The sequence below is a fragment of the Equus asinus genome, chromosome 5, assembly GCF_041296235.1.
Source record: "Equus asinus isolate D_3611 breed Donkey chromosome 5, EquAss-T2T_v2, whole genome shotgun sequence".
Taxonomy (NCBI): Eukaryota; Metazoa; Chordata; class Mammalia; order Perissodactyla; family Equidae; genus Equus; species Equus asinus.
Genome location: NC_091794.1, coordinates 29,653,473 through 29,676,048, shown reverse-complemented (window position 1 = coordinate 29,676,048; position 22,576 = coordinate 29,653,473). Strand labels below are relative to the sequence as shown.

At 40.8% G+C, this 22,576-nt stretch overlaps 1 protein-coding gene across 6 annotated transcripts in view; it reads right to left on the bottom strand.

Annotated features, from left to right (window-relative positions):
* The window catches only part of ATP13A4 (ATPase 13A4), a 123,041-nt gene extending 118,367 nt beyond the window's left edge, over positions 1-4,674 (bottom strand). For 2 of the 6 annotated variants that reach the window (XR_011503234.1, XR_011503235.1), the window contains exon 1: positions 3,632-4,674. Coding sequence is in view for 4 of the 6 variants with exons in the window: in XM_070509166.1 (XP_070365267.1) it covers positions 3,632-3,694 (63 nt within the window). In the remaining 2 variants the exon portion in view is untranslated. The remainder of the gene's footprint in view (positions 1-3,631) is intronic. The other 4 variants (XM_070509166.1, XM_070509167.1, XM_070509164.1 and 1 more) reach the window with 3 other exon arrangements.
* Positions 4,675-22,576: the final 17,902 nt, after the last annotated feature.

Here is a 22,576-nt window from a genome sequence, read left to right as displayed (position 1 = left end):
TAGCACAGCATTATGTAATATTTCCATAATACAGACATAACAGATGTAAATGATTGCAAGAGCATAGATAATATTAAAATGTAGTAAATAATTAGAAAGTAACAAGTTTGGTGTATGCCTTTCTTATAAGTCTGGAAGAAGTCTGGGTGGAAAGTTCATGAATCATATTTACTTCATTCTTTAGACCTTTATATGTCATTTCAATGTTTTTACAACAAACATATGCTACCTTTATAATCAGAAAAAAAATTCAAGAGTTTTTTTCCCCATTTGCTAAGACCTAGAAAAGAAGAAAAATCAGGGAATGTTACTTTTAAAAAAAGTCTCACTAGAACAAACACTTCCCCAAAAGGAGTATGATTGCATTAGGGTATAAGTAAGATAATGGCGGGCATTGTTCAAATCAATTAAACCATGATATCTTTGATCAGTCATGGTATGAGGAAATGAGCACTCAGCGTTTCTAAGGCTTTTCACATTATAAATATGTAACATCATAATTCAAAGGAATGTGAACTCCCAGGCCATCTGATACTCTCACTTTATAAATAAGGAAACTGAGTCCCAAGACATGTAGGTCCTTTCCCAAAGTAAGCAGAACAAGGCAGGGTATAAGATAATTCAGCTCCTGTCCATTTATAAGTGGTCTCTACAGCTTGTGAATGAAAGCATACATTCCCCACTTGTCATTATTTAATGAAAAGAGATGAATTCATTTTTGGGGGCTGGTATTCATTCAATTGGTTAATTGCTAAAGCCCTGACTCCTATCTCTGTTTAGATAATAGCAGCTTATACATCTCCAGAATTTTATACTTCCCGAAACACTTCCATATAGGTTATCTCTGTTGATTCTCATAAGCGCTTTGTGAGACATGTAGGGTCAGAAGGACCATTCCTATTTTACAGATAGGAAAACCGAGGCTAGAGAGGGCAAGTGGCTAGTGAGAGCCGGGCCTCTGGTCCAGTCATTGTGCTGTCTGGGATTCAGTCTCCTCTTTGAGGCCTTTCTGGGGCAGTCATCTAGGTGAACCTTCTGTGAGTGTCACTTCCTCCCCTTTCCAATCTTGTCCTTCCAAAGAATTCTTTCTTCCATAGGCTCCTGTCTCGTTTTACACTTAAAGATATTACTTTCAGATCATTTAGAATTGCTCTTTAGTTCTTATTTCTTTTATTCTAGAATGGAAAATAGTCCCAGGCATCTTTAAGCCTGGAAATACTCCCATTCTTTACCTGACATGAGGACTAAACCATAAAATGTTGTTTTCTCTTGAAATTTGAAATCGTTTCTATTATCAGAGGAATGACTTCTGCAAAGGTCCAAACTGTATATTATAAAGGAAAATACTTTAAACACTGTGATGTGACACATTTCTAGACAATCTTGGTTTTCCAGAGGGATTCACATTGAAGTCAGAGGAGACAGACTTACTCAGGAAGTACAAATCGTACATAACAGAACAGATCCTGGGAAATCTGAGAAAAGCAGACCCTCTCCTAAGCTTTGCTTTACTAAGGGAAGAAGTGTGTTCTCCTGTTAAGAGTAGAATGTCCTTTGAAAGAAATGAAAAAAGGTCTCACTGGGCTGTGTTCAGATCCAGAGACAAAAAAGCTACCAATTTAAACTAATGCAAGTGTTGCCTCAGCTCCTGGACTTATGTAACCTTAGACAAGCCAATGCTCAGAGCATCCATTTCCTCATCCTTAAAGATGGAAGCACAGCACCTGCTGCACAGGGTGTAGTGGAAGCTAAAGTAGCTAGTGGCCAACAAAATATTTTGTAAACTAAGAATCAATATGAAAATATGTGGAATGCATTTAAGATAGCTTGGTAATTTTTGAGATTTACTGCTCTGGGCGAAGGGGACGGAGGAGTGAGTTAAAAAAAGGACAGAGTATCTGACACAACAGCGGGCAGGTGGCCAGGCTTCTCCAGCCGGAACAGGATGGGGAGCTCAAGAGTGCATACTAATCTCGGCACCTCCGTGGAGGCGACGGGCCAAATGACTCCTCTCCAGAAAACACAGTGTCCCTTCCCATATCAAAGGCCCGCTCCTAACTAGGCTTTCATCTGTGTACAAAACTAAGTTGACACCCTGGTGCATCGGGTGCTGCTATGATGAAGATGAACTATTAACAAAATTGCTTTGCTGGAATGTGGAGGCTGGAGAAGAGATAGTAGTTTCCCTGAAACTAGGAACATCTGCTAGCGAGGAGATGAGTCTTAATGACTCTCGAATGACAAATTGTCGAAGAGCAGAAATGAGTGTACAGGAAAAGAGTGGGTGTAATTCGATCTGAGGATTTGAGGCAAGATAAAAAACCATTAGAAGGAAGGAGACTCTGCCTGCTGATGAAGAGTATTCAAGATGAGAATCAAATTTTCAACTTAATAGAGAGAGTAATAGAATAGTCACTCTCTAAAGAAAACACTGGAGAAATAAGCATGATATCCAACATGAGGTCAGAAGGTCATTTCTGGTGACATTTGTGTAGGGCCTGAAGGCAATTGTCATTTGGTGGTCAAATCTGAAAGAAGTAAGGAGATGGTTAAGAAAGCCACTTAAATTTGGGTGCCTTTTATTCCTTTATAATATTTTCAGCTCTGATAGTAGAAGAGCTCTACTCTTGAAGGTCCAAAATATGTTGTTGCTATAGGAACAGGTAAGCAGATTAGACTTGAAAGACCAGTTTAGGAACAAAGAATTTAATAGTCAGGACTAATGCAATTAACCAAGCAAATATTTTAAGCAAATGTCTTTTGGGTGTGTTATTTATATATTAATACCAGGAAGATAAAATGCTATCATAGAATGAGAGCATCACATTTCAACATTTTAATTACACCATTACTGGCGTAAAAGACGATGCTTATACAAATAGCAGAAAGGCCTTATTAAACAGAGCACACATTTCTAACTCTCTCTTGATTACATCGTAATTGAGCAATACAGCTTTAAATTCAGTAAGAGCATAAGAATCATCTTTGAATTTCCTACAGTTCCCGAGAGGGGAACACATCTAAAATAAAAGAGACAGTGGACTACACAAAGTTTCCTGTAACCACTCCCTATAACTAGGGAGCTACAAGTAAAATTCTAGAAGTAAACAGAAATGTGTGTGTAGGCTGATAATTGTTACTATTTTATGTTTTCCCTGTCCAACAGTCTCTGTGAATACAGATAAGTGAGAAGAGAAGAAGGTCAAAGAACCAGAGGCACTCCTTCACTATTGATGATCCACCTCATCCTGTCAGGTAATACACTGCTCCCAAGTTTAGGGATTTGCAGAAATTACGAGAAGTTTTGAACAGAACGTGCTATGCTGGTAAGGCTCAAAAGCTCACCGTGAAGTGCCATCATGCTTCTCTCCCTTTCTGTTTTGCTTAAAAAGAAAATACTACTGATAAAATAAATGCAATATTTTCATTCTAGCAAGTTTCTCCTGTTAGAGGTCACGTGCATGGGACAGAGAGATTCTTGGACATTATCTTTTCTCACACAATACCAGAGTCAAATTGCAAGGAAGTATGTGAGTGTGTCTGAGCGTGTGTGTGTGTGTGTGTGTGTGTGTGTGTGTGTTGGAGGCTGGGGTGTGGGACTGGGAAGAGGGGAATGTGGCTAGAATCTTACCATCTCATTCTCTTCTCCTTCATTGAGCAAAGCGTGCTGGCCCTTCTCAAAGTGGTCCCCCATGAAAGAACGATTCCACGCCTCCGCCCTGACCTTCCCGAGCAGACGCTTCCAGGACGAACTTGCTGAGCCACCACTGCTCGCCAGCTGACTGAAAGAGTTAAGGATCCTCCAGGTTAAGACTCCTCAAGTACACACCTTCTCTCAGCAAATGACAATAGTTAGCACACTGAACTCCTCCCACGAGTCACCCTCTTCTCGGAGGAATTTCTTCCTGCTCCTTGCTTACTGCATTCTCTCAGAGCAGCTGTCCCAAAGGAGGCTGCTCCCATGCTGATCTTTTTGTGCCCAAGTTACAGGGAAAGAACTCATTGCCTGCCCAGTGCCAGCCTGAGACATCTGACTGCAAATCCAACAGGACAAGGCAGAGTTGGCAGGACTCTTCTGAGGAGTGGGGAGCGGGTGCAAGAATGCCCAGGCCACTGCTTTATTCACAGAGGCTAAGGAGCTGGGGTCGGGGGAGGCTAACAGAGCTGCTGATCTGATTAATGAAAGGCCCCATCTATCGGCTCTTTTGCCTACAAAAGGTACAAATCATGACTAATCCTCTTCCAAAGGTATTTGTAATCACATTTCTTTGTGTATGCAAAAACATTCTACTTAATGTATGCGTGGAATGGTTTACTTTTTTGAAAAACATGCAGAGAAAGAACAAAGGTATAGTCAAACTATTTTATGCAGTCTTCTTCCACTAAAATATCACTAGTGGTTATATTCTTAAGGGGTCTATGAGGCCGGCCCGTGGCCAAGTGGTTAAGTTCATGTCCTCTGCTTCACCAGCCCAGGGTTTCACTGGTTCAGATCCTGGGCGCAGATGTGGGATGGCTCATCAGGCCATGCTGAGGCGGCATCCCACTTAGCACAGCCAGAGGCACTCACAACTAGAATATACCACCATGTACTGGGGGACTTTGGAGGGAAGAAGGAAAAAAAAATGATTGGCAACAGATGTTAGCTCAGGTGACAATCTTTAAAAAAAAATTGTTAAGGGGGTCTAGAAATAAAATATTCAAATGACTGTATGGTAAGACTCTTTTTTTAATTTACTCACGCATTCATTCAATACACAAGCTTTGAGCAGAGGGATTGTGTATATAAATCAAGTCACATTTACTATCCGCAGACTGATGTAGGGATTCAAACATGGTAGAAGGTGGTTTTTTATTATGAAAGCTGCCACAGAAGGCTAAGATAAATGTCAGAAATCCCAATGTGATGTAGGGCAACACACATCGACCTTGGCTCTGGGAAAAACCCTGGATTCCAGCTGCCCACTGGCATTGGTCAAACTGTGTGATCGTTTAACCTACACCAGCTGGCTCTTCTCACTCGGTAATCGAAGGAATTGAATGAGGACTCGTGAAAATATATCATACAGCACTGATCAAGTACTCTTGGTATAATTAAATGAAACGTCTGATTTAACAGCAGATGATAGAACATAGTGGTCAAGGGCATGTGCTGTGAATTTGGAGGGCCTGTGTTCACATCTGGGCTTTCTAGTTACACCACCTTAGGATAACAAGTTTCATAAACTCCATAAGCCTCCATTTGGTCACATGTAAAAAAAGGTTATGATAATAGAACTTACCTCCTAAAACTGTTGTGTGAGGAATAGTGCCTGCGAAATAGTACATTTCCAACAAAGGAGAGCTATTTTTCTCTTCACTGTGTTCACTCACTCTCCTTCAAGCTGTGTACAACTGTTGGCACGGATATCCCCAACCTGATGCTAGTAACCCTACGAAGACCAAGACTAAAGTGTGTGTGCGTGTGTGTGTGTGTGTGTGTGTAAAACCTTGAACAAATGGGGACCAGCCCAGTGGCGTACTGGTTAAGTTTGCATGCTCTGCTTCAGCAGCCCCACGGTTCACAGGTTCGGATTCTAGCCACGGACCTAGCACAGCTTATCAAACCACGCTGTGGCAGCACCTCACATAAAACAGAGGAAGACTGGCACAGATGTTAGCTCAGCGACAATCTTCCTCACACATACACACAAAAAATCCTTGAGCAAATGGTAAAGTATAAGTAAGATAAACATAAAAAATAGTAAGCTATTGTAATAGTAATTACAAAATATATATATGCTGTTCTCTGAATTTCTAAAAATGATTAGCACAATTTAACCAGATAAATAAAAATAAAATTAACATTTTATTACAAGATCAAAAGATGAGTATGGGATTTCTTTCAAGGGAGATGAAAATTTCTGGAATTAGTGGTTATGGCTGCACAATTTTGTGACTATACTAAAATTCAGTGAACCATATACTTTTTAAAGGATGAATTTTATGAATATGAATTATACCTCAGTAAAAAAGTATACCTCAAAAATAGTAAGTCAACATTTTAGAGCTCTAGCAGAGGGTCATTCAAACGTTTAGCAGAGAAAAAAACAAAGCAAGAAAATTTCAAACTTTGTCTCCACTGATGGGGATTAAAGAGTGTGAGTATGTGAAATGGTAAAACTATACCAGTGCTGGTATGCAGGTGAGAGAGAAGTGTTTTCATTCTGTTGTCTATAATTGGCGATACTTGCACTGTTTCTTTCTGGTTAGGTTCCCGAATACAATTGGCAACTCATGCACCATTGTGGGGTTAAGATGAGCGTGTAATTGACTAAGAGTTATAGGAAAACCTGCACACAAACTTACCCCCTTAAACGAATCTGGTTACGCCACAACAATATATAAGCCAAATTTGAATAGCAAAATCAGTGCCTAAGAACATAAACTTTTGTAGAAACTCAGAGCCCATAGAAAATCATTTTCAGCAACATGGTCCAGTAGAACTGAGGACGTTGAAATATATAGTGAGAGAGTTTCTTCACGTCCTCAAGGAGTTCGCATGGTAAGACATCCAAGTCCTCTGAGGCAGCATGACTCATGGGCAGTGCTCTCTCTCGTTTCGCACTGTTGGTCTACAAACACGAGCGTAGCCAGAAACAGGGCTAGATTCCATGGGAAAGCAAGCAACATTTACTGAACTCTTGCATATACCAGGCACTATTGTAAGCATTTTACACACACTATGGCACGATGCTTACAATGGCCTCTGTGGTCAGAACTACTATGGTCATCTTCACTTAGCAGACAAGGAATCACAAGTGCAGAAAATAAATAATTTGCTTAAATCCAAGCAATTAGTAAAAAGTGAGTATTTGGACCAGGCAATGCTGCTCTCCCAATTCTGCATCCTAGTTTCCAGGCTAACACTGCTTCTACTGGTTTACTTGGAATATCTGTGAGGGATGTTGCATTTCTATGACCAGGAGAGCCTCTTTCTGGAGGAAGCATTTGAGAAGGGCCTTGAAAACGACGGGAAAGGTTTTTCAATAGGTGGAGATGCTAGGGCCCAGACTGGAAGGAGGCCACAGGAAAGAGCATTCAAAGCAAGGGAGCCATAGGAAGAAGAAACACACGTGCTTGTTCAGAGTAAGTCCATCACCTTTGCTGCATGCGGGCTGCATGCAAAGGAAGAAGAGGGGAGTAAGATGTATCAGGAAATACAGATCAGTGCCATTCCATGGACGTCTTGAATTTGAGTCTGGGCTTAATGCAATAAGTAACTGATAGGTGAAGGCGCACAGATGTCATAAATATGCATATTTTTCTTGATCAGCCTGTTCTTAAATATTATAGAAATCATTGCATAAGCAGGTTCTAAAGTGACTCAGTCTTTCTAGATAGTATTATACGTATATAGCAGTTTCCTTCAATCCTCTAAGTTAAATCTTCTATTTCCCTTTGGAGCATTGTTTGAAAGTTAAAAACAAAAATTTTTAATAGATTTGATTTTTTAGAACAGTTTTAGGTTCACACCAAAATTGAGCAGAAGAGATAGTGATTTCCTATATTCTCCTTGCATCACACAACCTCCCCCACTATCAGCATCCCCCCGTGGAGTAGTAAGTGGTAGATCTGTGACAACTGATGAACCTCTGTTGACATGTCATTATCACCCAAAGTCCACAGTTTACATCAGGCTTCACTCTTGGCATTGTGTATTCTGTGGGTTCTGACAAATACATAATGACATGTATTCACCATTATAGTATCATACATGGTAGTTCCACAGCCCTAAAAATTCTCTCTGCTCTCCCTGTTCATTCCTGCCTCTCCCCTCACCCCTGGCAACCATGAATTCCTTTACTGCCTCCATAGTTTGGCCTTTTCCAGAATGTTATATAGTTGGAATCATACGACTTTTCAGATTGACGTCTATCACTTAGTAATATGCATTTAAGTTTTCTCCATGTCTTTTTGAGGCTTGGTAAATCATTTTTTAAAGCTAAATAATATTCCATTGCCTGGATGTACCACAGTTTATTTATCTGTTCACCTACCAAAGGACATCTTGGTTGCTTCCAAATTTTAGCAATTACAAATAAAGATGCTATAAATACTTATGTGCATATTTTTGTGTAGATATACATTTTCAACTCATTTGATTATGTCATTAAGGAATTGCAAATTAAAACAACAATGAGATACTACATACTTATTAAAACGGCCAAAATCCAAAATACTGATGATGTCAAATGCTGGCAAGGATATGGAGCAACAGAAACTCCCATTCATTGCTGGTGGGAATGAAAAACAATACAGCCACTTTGGAAGACAGTTTGGCAGTTTCTTACAAAATTAAACACATGATCCAGCAATTGTGCCCCTTGGTGTTTACCCAAAGGAGTTGAAAGTTTATTCTTTAATTTAATATGTGTTTTCCTTAATTTTGCCTGTTTAATATTTTTATTCTGCACTACATCTGCCTCACAGGGTCACATATGGCGTGGTGAGAATAGCAGATGTGGCTTTGGTGTGGTTTGAATTAGAATCTTCACATTTTGCTGACAGATTCCATTCATTTATTTACTTTGCACTTATTTGATTAAGCTCAGTACCCAAAGACATGTACCAGATGAAGAAAAGGGGCAAATAAAATATGCCCTGGTAGAGTTAAGTCTATTAGGAAGCAAGACCAACACCAAAGTATAAGTTCTAACACATGTGCTAATTACAAAAGTTCAAGTAGGGAGTTAGACCAGGAAGGTTTCGTGGAGGTGGGGAGTTCTATGCTGGCCTAGATAAATGGAGACGGAGAGGGAAAAGATTGTTGGCAAAGGAGAGTGCAAGCAAAGACCCAGAGGAGGATTTGTACACGAGCTCATTCAGAGACTGCAAATTATACACATATATTGATAACTTAGAATTGAGAGGAATGTCCAAGAGGAAAGGTTGATTCAGCCATGCCCTGATTCTCTCCTTACACTCATTCCCTCTTAAATACCCTGTCTCAAATAGGAATGGAAAAGGAAAAAAAAGAAGAAGAAGAAGAAAATAAATAAATCAGCTACCTCTTTGCCGATCTGATATCTCAGCTTGCTTTCATTTATCCCAGAAGCACGTCTGCTGCTCCGATCAGTTCTCAACCTCTTTGTGTATGTATAACACACATCAAATGGAAATAATGACAGTTTCTGCCAAGACTGTGGGGATGCTGATCCTTCACTTGCTTAACCCATTTAGATGATGTGAAGATAAGTGGGTAGTGATGTTTCATCATATATTAATTCGCATCTTTCATCTGAGAACTCCAGAGCAGATTACAAACATTATTCTTTGCAACATCTTTGTGAAGTATGGAGGTGAGTAATATTATTGCCCCCACTTGAGAGCTGTAGAAACTGAGTCACAAAGGGGTCACAAAGAACTGCTCAAGGTCATGTGTCTTCAGCTTGGCGTGGAACCTGAAAGAAGTGCAATATTTCTGCCTTGTTATCATTGACAGTGAGTCGCCTCAAGATTCCTCTTCAGTCCTCATTACCCAGATCTGATATTTGTAAAGTGCTTGAGGTCTTTAGTCACAGAGCTTCATCTAAACTCAAGGTTTCACTATTACTATCAATTACCTCAATCTGCACTAATGCCTAATCTGTGGACCATACTGGAGCAATCAAGATGTGATGTCCCAAAGAGGAGTTACCTGCCTCAAGGTGGTGACATGAAGTTTAATTGAATTAATTAATGTTTGTAAAACACTTAGAAACTCTTAGATTAAAGGGTTTAATACAAAGATACAGGGCCTTCTCATTAATTACAGAAGAAAAGAGGAGGCTAATGGCCAGCTTGATTTCTCAGAGGCATTGCTCTCACCTATCTCCGCTTGGCACCGGGTTCTGATCTTTCTCAAGGTGGCGTGAGGTGGCCCGTCAGTTCACATTCAGAAGAGCCCCTCCTTGCTTTCTGTTATTTCCAAAAATAAAAGATAACAAGCTGCTCTCTGGAGGTAAGGCAGCTCCCCTTCTGTGAAGATTGCCTTAGTTGGCAACTATCCTGACAATTCCAGGTCAGGAAGGACAGTCGATAAAAACAAAAGCCAAAAGAGTAAATCCCCAGGGAGAAACTTTATACCAGTGTACTTAATGTTGAGAACTTTTAACTGGCAATTTTCCATTGACAAAATAATACACGTTCAGGTGTAACTATTAAGTATCATGGAGTGTTACAACTAGACCTTCAGAAATTACTAAATTACCTTCATTGTTTGTCAGGTGAAGAAAAAGTTCGAGGAAGACTATATAATAATTTGTCCAAGGTCACATGAGAAGTGGGACTCAAATCAAAGACTCCAGTTTTCTATAATGTACTTCACATAGCATCACAAGGCCACCCACCTTTTGTAAAGGAATCAGAATAGTATTCTTTGAAACATTCTCTGTGGAATATTTAAAAGACAATTGCATTTGGAAAGTTTGATTTAGATAGAATGTTTCCAGAACTTGCCAATTGTGTAAAGCCATGGCCACATCATAGAATTGCCAGGCATATCCACCTAAGCAGGATCAAGAGGGCGTGGGACGTGGCATTTGACACACCTGCTGGCATAAGAGTCTGCGCTCCGGGAACTGAAGAAATTGCAGCTGCTAATAAAGAAAGGTCAATCTAGCAGGCAATTGAAGCCCATGGCGGTCTGCTTACAGCTCAGGAGAGCAGTTGGTGAAGGGAGAAGGGAGGGATCCCATTAGACAGAAGTGGATACAGTTCCAATAAGCAGTTCGAGTCCAGTGATGAGGAACATGGGGCAGGTGATATTTTAAAATCTTGATAGGAAACTGGCTCCAGGAGTCTGTCCTCTAGTGGCCAAGCCCAACCAGAGCTTTGGGCCTAGAGCAGTGTTCCATTTCCCCATGGGAGCCTGGCAAGGGAAAGTCTAGTCCTTACTCCTAGGAAGGATCTGGGGCTCAAGGCAGGCTGCCACACAGGAACTTGGGAACAGGATATCCACAGGGACCGAAGGCTTCGGAATGAGGCAGGAGCCCGATTAGCAGAATGAGGGCGCTGACTCTGGTAATACTTGCAGGGAATGTAACTCAGTGCTGAGCAGTGGAGAGTGAAACTAGGCTGGATTCAGGACCCACAACATGGGTCTGGGAGGACCCAGGAACAGGGTTGAACCCCCGGTGAGAATCAAGAACAGGTCCTTGCTGGAGATGGAGAGGCTACGGGGCCTCTCTGTTTTCCCATCCTTCCTAACATCCACTTTGGGATGATTTATGCCAGTCACCACTGTCACCAGCAAGCAAGACCCTGCCCAGGAGGGAGGAGATTCTCAGGTGGATCCATCAGGGATATCTGAGGAAGGAGAAGAGATTGAAATTAATGACTAATGAAGTTCAGAGATTTTATTTGTTCATATTGCACAAGTCTTTCAAAGCCCTAAGCAAATGGGTGATGGGAAATGTTATCTCCTGATGGAAAAAAGAATGTAAAGTGGAACTAATGCACTCCTGGTACTCAGACTCTCCCCCAGGCACCTTGGCATCAAAGAGGGCTCTCTGAGGTTCTTGAGCTCTTCCCAAATCCTCTAAGAACCCTGCCACAGCACCTCAAATTAACAATCTAGGTAAAAACTGTTTGCCAAGCAAATACAACTTTCAGATAAGTCCCCCAGCTTCTAGTCTGATCTCTGTTCTCATAGAGGCCTTGCGGGGCTGTCACTGTCTTGGTGTTCCCTGCCTTTGCAAGTCCCTATGAAAACACACTGCTTTCTTCCTATGTCTGCCACAGAATATTACTGTACATCTCCTCGCTCTGGGAACTGAGCCCTCTTCTCCCCTTCCTCTCAGTCTTTCGCTGGCACCAGGGCCCTTGTTACTGGCTGGTTGTGTGCTTCGTTGTTGCTCTGTTTTGCCGTCTCCCATTCACCTGCAGGAGCCAGCCTAGAACAGCAGAAGATCGTTACCAGTGATGCCTGGCTGTCACTCGGGGAGCTTTCCTAGACTCCACATGCCCTGGCCCCAACCCAGGCCTTCCAAATCAGAATCCCTGGGAGGAGAAACACAGAATCTACATTTTTAGCAAGTATGGGTTATGCTATGCTTCTACTACTTTTTTTAAAAAGGAAGATCAATGAATAAGGTAGATTTATCATCGTGGCAAGTTGTCCATGATACATAAACTGCAAAGTACTTAAGTTACAGAACACAATGTAGAATATAGTCCCATTTTCATAAAAGCATAAAATGTATTTACGTGTGCGTGATGCAATGTACATGTGTATTTAGTCAAAGGAGGCCTGGGTGAGATGATGCATAGAAAGGGCTCAGCACAGAGTCAATGTGTGGCAAACATTTGCTGTTACTGTTGGGTGCTCTGTCTTCTATGAAGTTCTTAACATTGGAAGAGGTAGTTTCGTATAAGGGTAGCAGGCATAGGAGGGCAGTTTTGGGGTCTGGGAGTGTCCAGGGGACTTTGATAGGCCATCAGAGAGCCCTGGAAAGAGAGAATCACAGCCACCCTCTGCCGGCCTCACTGTCGAATGCTGGCAACCTCAGCTTTTTCAGTGGGAGAAATTCAGAGCCAGATCATCTTGGCATTGGAAGGAGCTTTAGAGATTGCCTGGTCCGATTCCCATCCAGAAGTCCCACTCTATCCATGAGTGTCCCAGTCTTCCTCTCCTCCCCTCTCTCAGTGGCCCTGCACAGGGCACCTTCCCCAGCTGGCATATTTTGCTGGCATCTGGCAGCCAGGAGCTAGCATACTAAACACTATTAAATGGTCAAGTATTTTGGAATAGGAAGTGGGAAACACATTCACTGCCTGTCTCTTGTTCTTCGGCTGTGCGATCTTGAACAAGTCACTTCACTGCTCTGAGACTCAACGTCCTTATCTGCATGATGAAACCAATATCATTTGCCCAATCCTTGTAATATTATGAAGTGCTTACTACTGCTCAGCACAGAGTTAAGTGTTCCATGAAGGGCAGGTTATGAGACTCCGGTGAGCAGCATATGAGGGAATGCAGGTGAAAGCAATATGGACCAGAATGCCTGAGTCCTCAATGCACAAACCTGTGCAGTTGCTGAAAGGAGCGAGTGGAAGAGCTTTCTTCTCCAGCAGGTAACACAGACACATTTTAGACCATGATTCCCTGCAGGCAATGCGCCTGCCTTTCTTCTCCTAATCTGCTCCTTTTGCTATTGCCCTAAATTCCAGTTTCAACATTGAAATTTACTACCTCAGTGATCACCCTTAATTTTGGATCTCCAGGCTTTTCTTCGCTTTGATCTTTTTAACCCCTGTGATAGAACAGATGGTTTCTAGCTTATGTCTTCTCCATAACTGAACATTCCAAGTATCCGGACAGCCACTGGCCTGCCTCCGTCCCCAAAGCACTAGTGACCCCACTCCACTTGTATTCTGCCCTCAATGGTCTGTGACGCTCCTGGGTGTGCAGCCCCAAACCTGATCTGCTGGGGCCTCTCAGCCACAGGAAGATGTCAGGCATCATAAGAGCCTTGCATCCCTTTCCCTCTATCCCCACAATGTCACACACACATATACACACGCATGCATGCACACCCATACATGTACACACGCGCACTATCCCAGCAGGAGCCCTGGTCACACTTCCATTAGATCCAATGGTAACATTTGCTTCACCATCACTTTCCATGACATTTCTCTTCCCTTTAACCTGCTCTTTGGGAGGCCTATTGCTAATTTCTTCTAGCCCTGTGGCCAAGACTCCATCTCTTATCCCAGATGTCATTCACAAAGCTTAGTGTGTGGTTTACAATATTTTCAATTACTACTAAAATATTTGATGACATGCTTATGTTAAGAGTGAAAAGGAGTTTTATGGAAGACTATTTTTTAATATTTATCAAGTAAAATACATTTACAGTAATCACACCTAACCTTCATTGAATGCTTGCCATGTAGCAAACACTGTTATAAGTTGTTTAACTTGAATCATTTCCTGTCATTGACTCCATAAGAAAAATACTTTTACTGTCACCACTTTATTCTACTTCTAGAAATTGTTCTTAAAGAAATAATTTTGGCTATATTCAAAATGTATGTATGCAAATATTTATCACAGCATAGTTCAAACTGAATATATCCAATATGACGGAATACTATGCATCCATTATATATCAAATTTTTCAGGAATATTTAGTAATGTGAAAAACGCAATCAAAAATTAAGTGAAAAACAAGATACAAAATTTTATATGCAGCATGAGCCCAGTATTATCTATGGAGGCATAAATGAGAAAAAGAAGAAGAAATACAGCAATATACAGTGACTGTCTCGAAGTGGGAGAATTCTTTGCTTTATTCACTAGTCTGTATCGTCTAATATTCCACAATAAACATGCTTTAATGTCATAATCTGAAAAAGTAAATGTTATTAAAAGCATATTTTGCTATAGCATAATTTCTTTAAGCTTTACTTAACATCTCTGTGCTAGAGCCGAAGTCTCTTGCTCGCCCCACTGGGAACTTCACAGTGTCAATCTCTTTGGCTGAGCCCATGAGCTAGAAGTTAATATTATGCCAAACATAAGGAGATGCAAACGTAATGCAACTTTATTCCAATTATACAGGAAATATCCAAATAAAGAACCTGTGCACCTCACTTGATGGCAGGAAATGAATCCTCACTAGGGATTCACCAAACTTCCGGAACTGCCTGGAGCAGTGGAAACTTAGCGGCCATGTATTAGGCCTTCCCTTTTCTGCCAAGATGTTTCCTTCTTCCGGGATTTTTCGTCTCAGCGATTTTTCCTTTGTTTCCTCCCCACCAGCCCCTGCCTCTCCCAGATCCGATTGGCCCCGGTCCTGTTTGAAGCCTGCCCGGGGTCCTCCAGATAGACTCCCCTTCCTCTGATCTTGCCAGGCAGAGCAGGGCAGCCCGCCAGAGATCCTGCCTGGGTCCGTGGTGGCACCGGAAGCACCACCGATTTCCGTCGCTGCCAGAAAGCTTCCGCAAACAGTTGGTTCCGTGACAAAAGCTGCTTCTTTCTCTGGGGGAAGAAAAATAAAAGTAAATGCAAAATCTTTCATCCAGTTGCAGGCAGGAATGGACACTCCTCTTCCACATCAGCCATTATTTCTGGACATGAAAGGAGCATGGATTTGTAGTCACCCCAAATCCGGACCCAAGGCCAGGCTCTACACCCGGCTGGGGCTAAGAACTTTACAGCAGCTAGTGGAAGAGTAAAAGCATACAAAATGTGTTCATAAGTGAACATAAATCTAGCACCCAGATCTTGGTTTCTGATACCATTCTCCAATAAAAGGAGCCAGAGCTCCTTGGGAAAAAAATGGCTGATTCCAGGACTAGGGCAGCAAATGTACCAGATAAGCTTGGAGCCTCTTTTAGTTCAGAAAAGTAAGAAGTGTTCAAAAAAAAAATGAAACAAAAACAAACAGCACAATGATGGAGGTACATCAAAGGGGTGCTGGAGCAACTGAGAGAGCTCCCAAAGGCCAAAGGTAAACAAAGTGAGCAAGGAAATTTAAAAATTGGATTTGGATTATAACCCAAAGTATAAAAGAACTATCCATGAGTTCACAATGATATAAAGAAAGGATAGAGTCAATAAGTAAATGGGGGGAAAGGGACCAATCTCTTATGCAGAAGAATTCAAATAGTTTATGTAGATGCTGTCCCCTCGAGGAGAGTTACGTAGCTCCCCACTCCTTAAGCGTGGCCTGCTCATAGTGACTTCCTTCCAAAGAGTACAGCATGGGACAAGGGAAAAAAGAATAACTTTGCAGTGGAGAACACTGACAAACACCACCCCAGCCAGGGGATCAAGGTCAACATCAACAGTGATAAATCACGTAGATAGTATGTACCCTTCATATGACGAGATGAGAACGGCATTTTACCTCTGTGATGGTCCCCCCCAAAACTCATAATTCCAGTCTAAAAATGAGAAAAAAACATTAGGCAAATCCCAACAGAAGGAAATTCAACTAGATACCTAACCGGTGCTCCTCAAAACTGTCAAGGTCATCAAAAACAGGGAAAGTCTGAGAAACTGCCATAGCGAAGAGCAGTCTAAGGAGACATGAGAACTAAATATAATGTGATATCCTGGAACCAGTAAAGACCAGTAGGTTAAAACTAAGAAAACCTGAATAAAATAGAGTGTTCAGTTAATAGCAATGTGTAAATATTGCTTCGTTAGTTGTGATAAATGTGCCATATTAACGCCAGATGTTAACAATGAGGGAAACTGGGTTTGGGGCATATGGGAACTCTCTGTACTATTTTCACAATTTTTCTGTAAATCTAGAACTATTCTAAAATAAAAAGTTCATTTTCAAAAAGCAGTGTGAATACAATGTGTTTGTTACAGTAATTGGGAACTGCCTGTTTTAAATTTATAGCATCCCTGCTTTTGTTTATCACCCTGTTAAAAATAATTGAAGCCACCTTGATGGCGATGTCAGAGTTGAGATCTAGACCGAGGGTATAAACTGGCTTGGGCTGTACGAAAACACCCTTGGTTTACTGAGATAACTCTGCCCCCTAGTGGCTCAATATTTAATCTACGTTTTTTGGCAAAGGACTGCCTTCATGCTCTAGTCACTTGTGATGTTTTAAAGTCTAGACATGAGTCAAGATATACTTAGACACTTTGATCTTCTAGGACCACACTCCCCTTTGTTCATCTACACAGGCCTTTACCCTCCTGAGTGGTCTCTGAAGAAAGACACATCCATGTGAGGGAACAAGCTGGTGGGAATGTAACCAGCATGGCAGGCAGGAGGGCAGTTTGACGGTATGAATGGGAAGCCTCAAAAATATTTATACACCTTCACCAAGTAATTTCACTTTTGGAAATTATTTCCCAGGAAATAAGGCAAGTTACAGAAAAATATTTAAAATACAAAAAAGTTACATATTACAGTGAAAAATTAGATACAAGTGTTTAACAATCAGAGAATTGTGGAAGGAAGGAGGGAGGGAAGAAGGGAAGAGGGGAAGGGAAGCCTTATCCATATAATGGACTCTTATGCAGTCAATAAAGCCATGTCTGATAGAGATGGCTCAACATCCACAAATCAATCAATATAATACACCACATTCATAAAGTGAGGCAGAAAAATCACATGATCATCTCAAGACATGCAGAGAAGGCATTTGACAAGATCCAACATCTATTTGTGATAAAAACTCTCAATAACATGGATATAGAAGGAAAGTACCTCAACATAATGAAGCCCATATATAACAAACCCACAGCCAACATCATATTTAACTATGAAAAACTGAAAGTCATCCTCCTGAGAACAGGAACAAGACAAGGGTGTCCACTCTCACCCTCCTATTCAACATAGTACTAAAGGTTTTGGCCAGAGCAATTAGGCAAGAAAAAGAAATAAGAGGTATCCAAATTGGAAAGGAAGAAGTAAAACTCTTGCTCTTTGTGGATGACATGATATAGAAAAGCCTAAAGAATCCATCAGAAAACTATTAGAAATAATCAACAGCTATGTAAATTTGCAGGGTACCAAGTCAACTTACAAAAATCAGTTGCATTTCTGTACAGTAATAGTGAGCTAGCAGAAAGAGAAGTCAAGAATACAATCCCATTTACAATCGCAACAAAAAGAATAAAATATATAGGAATAAATTTAACCAAGGAGGTGAAAGACTCATACATGAAAACTATAAGATATTATTGAAAGAAATTGAAGAAAACATAAATAAATGGAAAGATATTCCGTGCTTATGGATTGGAAGAATAAATATAGCTAAAATGTCCATATTACCTAAAGCAATCTATGGCTTCAATGCAATCCCAATCAGAATCCCAATGACATTCCTCATGGAAATAGAACAAAGAATACTAAAATTTATATGGAACAACAAAAGACCCAAAACAGCCAAAGCAATCCTGAGAAAAAAAGAACAAAGCTGGAGGCATCACAATCCCTGACTTCAAAATATACTGCAAAGCTCCAGTAATCAAAACAGCATGGTACTTGCAGAAAAACAGACACACAGATCAGAATTGAAATCCCAGAAACAAAACGACACATCTGTGGACAGGTAATCTTTGACAAAGAAGGCAGGAACATATAATGGAGAAAGGAAAGCCTCCTCAATAAATGGTGTTGGGAAAACTGGACAGCCGTGTGTAAAAGAATGAAAGTAGACCATTATCTTACACCATACACAGAAATTAACTCAAAATAGATTAAGACTTGAATGTAAGACCTGAAACCCTAAAACTCCTAGGAGAAAATATAGGCAGTACACTCTTTGACATTGGTCTCAGCAACATCTTTTCCAATACCGTGTCTACTCAGGCAAGGGAAACAAAAGAAAAACAAATAGGACTACATCAGACTACAAATCTTCTGCAAGGCAAAGGAAACCATGAACAAAATGAAAAAACCTACGAACTGGGAGAAAATATTTGCAAATCATACATCTGATAAGGGGTTAATTTCCAAAATATAGAAGGAATTCATATAAGTCAACAACCAAAAAACAAACAACTCAATCAAAATATAGGCAAAAAATACGAACAGATATTTTTCCAAAGAAGATATACAGATGGTCAACAGGCACATGAAAAGATGTTCAACATCACTAATTATCAGAGAAACGCAATTCCAAACTGCAATGAGATATCACCTTACACCGGTCAGAATGGCTATAAGTAACAAGACAAAAAATGGCAAATGTTGGAGAGGATGTGGAGAAAAGGGAACCCTCATACACTGCTGGTGGGAATGCAAACTGGTGCAGCCGCTATGGAAAACAGTATGGAGATTCCTCAAAAAATTAAAAATAGAAATACCATATGATTCAGCTATCCCACTATGGGTATTTATCCAAAGAACTTGAAGTCAACAATACAAAGAGATTTATGCACCCCTATATTCATCGCAGCATTATTCACAATAGCCAAGATGTGGAAGCAACTCAAGTGTCCATCCGCTGCTGATTGGATAAAGAAGATGTGATGTATATATACAATGGAATACTACTCAGCCATAAAAAAGACAGAATCATCCCATTGGCAACAACGTGGATGGACCCTGAGGGTATAATGTTAAGTAAAAAAAGCCAGACAGAGAAAAACAAGCACTGTATGATTTCACTCATATGTAGAAGATAAATAAATACATGGATAAGGAGAACAGATTAGTGGTTTCCAGAGGGGAAGGAGTGGAAGGGAGGTAGAAAGGGGTAAAGGTGCATACATGTATGATGATGGATAAAAATTAGACTATTAAGGGTGAGCAATATGCAGTCTATACAGAAACTGATAAATAATAATGTACACCTGAAATTACACAACGTTATAACCATTATGACCTCAATAAAATAACTGAAAAAAAACCCACAGGAGATCTTAAAAGTTCTCATCAAAACAAAAAATAAATAAATAAAATGCGGCATGCAGAGATACCTAGAAAAAAATAAAATAAAATAAAGACATGCCTAAGAATATTTAATGACATGATTAAACTATTCACGATATAATGTTTAGTAAAACTAGAAACAGTGTGATCAAAACTTTAGGGAATAACATAGATGAACATACATATTTACGTATACACACAAACAATGATACCATATTTCTTGGGTCACCGTATGAAGAAAATGTAACTTTTTTTAATCTAGATCTGATTTTTATTTTAGTCCCTCATTTTGCCTGATGGCAGAAAATGAATCTAGTCAACTATGAGTTCTCTCAGTCACCTCAGGGTACTCCTGAGCATTTTTGTTTAAACAGTCAATCAAGGATTCTCTCTTCCCTCTTCCTTCCAGTTAGATTGGCATCTATGCTCACCGGATTCTGGTGTCACAGAGTGAGGAACGGCTGGTCTTTTGCCGTCCGCTGTCCTTCACTGGCATCAGCTGAGCCATCGCTTCTTTGCTTCTCTGGTCATAATGCATATAGTAGGCTTCTCTCCTTTGAGCCTTGTGGGTCCACCACAGGTTTTACCTCAGCCTTCTCTCAGTCCTTCACCATCTTGGGACAAGTAAACTCGAGGGCACTCCTGAGCCTCCTGGGCCACAGGCAATGTGGGGTATGGTCTCTGGCTAGACTTGCCCTTCCTTGCTCATTTCTTCGCCGCTCCTGCTGTGACAAGGACTTCTCTGTCAGTGTCACTGCCCCCTCAGATTTCTCCAGGGATCAAGACACAGCTCTCTGCTTGAGGCCCCACCACTCTGGGACTTCCATCAGTCCGCAGGGGATGGGAGTGTCTCTAAGACCTACGCCAACACCAAACCCAACCATACTTCACAAATCTCACTTTCCTCAGCTGTGAAATTTGTATCAAATACGTGGCAGGAAAACTGGCTCTTACATCATTCATTCTCCCAAAGCCTAGTATTTTTAAAATGAAATTTAGCTTTTGTACACAAAAGTCAGACTTGAGACTCAGAAATCCTCTTCTCTCAATAATGTCTCTTCCACGAATTTCAAGTCTGTTTAGAAAACTCAACTGTTGATAATTGTCTCATTTCTTTCCCTTTGCATTCTGCTGTAACTTTACCCTGAGTGCACACAGAAAAGTCTTGCTGGTGATGAAACAATCAGAGGAAGGATGGAAGTAAAAAGGAATGAATATATACAGGCATACCTCATTTATTGCACTTCAATTTATTGCTCTTCACAGATATGCAAAAAAATAGATTTTATTTTTTATAAGACCCTCCACTAGCAAAAAGATTATGACTTACTGAAGGCTCGGATGATGGTTAGCATTTTTTAGCAATAAAATATTTTTTAATCAAGGAATATACATTTTTTTAGGCATAATGCTATTGCACACTTAACAGACTACAGTAAAATATAAACATAACTATTATATGTACTGGAAACCAAAAAATTAGTGTGACTCACTTTATTGTGATATTTGCTTTATTGTAGTGGTCTGGAACTGAATCCACAATATCTCTGAGGTATGCCTGTATACACACAAACACACATATATACACGCATATAAGCATGCATAGTTATATAAAGAATAGAGAAATCAAATCAACAGGGGCCGGCTCCGTGGCCGAGTGGTTAAGCTCGCGCACTCCGTTGCGGCGGCCCAGGGTTCGGATCCTGGGCGGGGACATGGCACCGCTCGTCAGGCCACGTTGAGATGGCGTCCCACATCCCACAACTAAAAGGACCTGCCACTAAGATATACAACTATGTACGGGGGGGGGAGGTTGGGGAGATAAAGCAGAAAAAAAAAAAAAGATTGGCAACAGTCGTTAGCCCAGGTGCCAATCTTTAAAAAAAAAAAAAGAAAAGAAATCAATTCAACAAAAGATTTTAGTGGTTGTCTATGCATTATTTTTTCTTTTTTCTAATTTTCCATATTTTCTATATTCCTGGAAGGAACACGTTTTATATCATCAGAAAAAGAAAATTACATACAAAAAGGGAAAGAAGAAGGTCGCTGACTCCCAGTATCAGCACCCCCAGTGAAGGAGGAAGGGTAGGAGACCCACGTCTTCTGTTGGCCACACCCAAAGCTCTCCTTCATCAGTGTCTGTGCGACTTGATCTTTGACCCTACTGACCACTCTCTTCTTGCAACCCTCTTTCCTCAGCTTTCAGAGCCCCAAGCTCTCTTAGCTCTTTTTCTAGTTCTCTAATCCACCAAAAACCTAGACCTCAAGTCTGAGTCTGATACTTTAATGGAAGGAGACTTTGGGGATTGTGGGAGGGGAAGAAGGTAATTTGTCTGTGGGAGTAATGTCAAAATTTGTGGCCAGAGAACGGACTGCGGTAAAATAAAGATGACCACAGATTTACTTGGATCTAACAGGGTCTGTGACTGCTTTAACCAACACAGCAGAAGTGACAGTAAAGGCTCAGGCCTTAACAGACCAACAACTTCCACGTCCTGCCACATGGAACCTTTTCTACAGGAGCCCTGAGCCACCACATGAAAAGCGATCTCGTCTGAGACTACTGTGCTGTAAGGAGCCCAAGCTAACCATGTGGATACGCAATTTGAAGAGAGAGATGATGAAATGGTTGTTGTTGTAAACCATTAAGTCTGGGCAGTTGTTATGCTGCAATAGATCATTAGAACAGCTTCCTCCCAATAAAGTGGGGTTAATACCGTAGCTACGGAGGAGCAGCTGTAGTGAAGATGGCGTAGCGATAGAAAACTGTTTCCTTTTTCCCTTCTAGGTTCTTCAGCTGGTCTAACAATCGAATTGACATGAGACAGATTAACAGAAGAAAAACAAGTTTTGTATATATGGGAGCCCCATAAAAATATGAGACTCCTCCGCAGTCAGGTAATTGAAACTGACATACTGTCCTGAACTAAGGAGAAGTGGGTAGGGATCTGGGGCTTCACAGGGGAGGAAGACAATTCACAGGAGGCTGAGAAGAGCAGAGTTTTGGTGCACAAATGTCTGCCATGCCATGGAGATATGTCTTTCAAATATAAAAAGTTATTTTTGGTAATAGTCCTCTTCCTGACACAGGCCCCCTATGTAAATTATTTTAGGCAGTTGAGGGAGAGGTAAAAAGTTGTTCCTGAGTTTGCTGGGCTGAGTTTTATTGTCTTCAGCTCAAAATAATCCACATGCCAAAG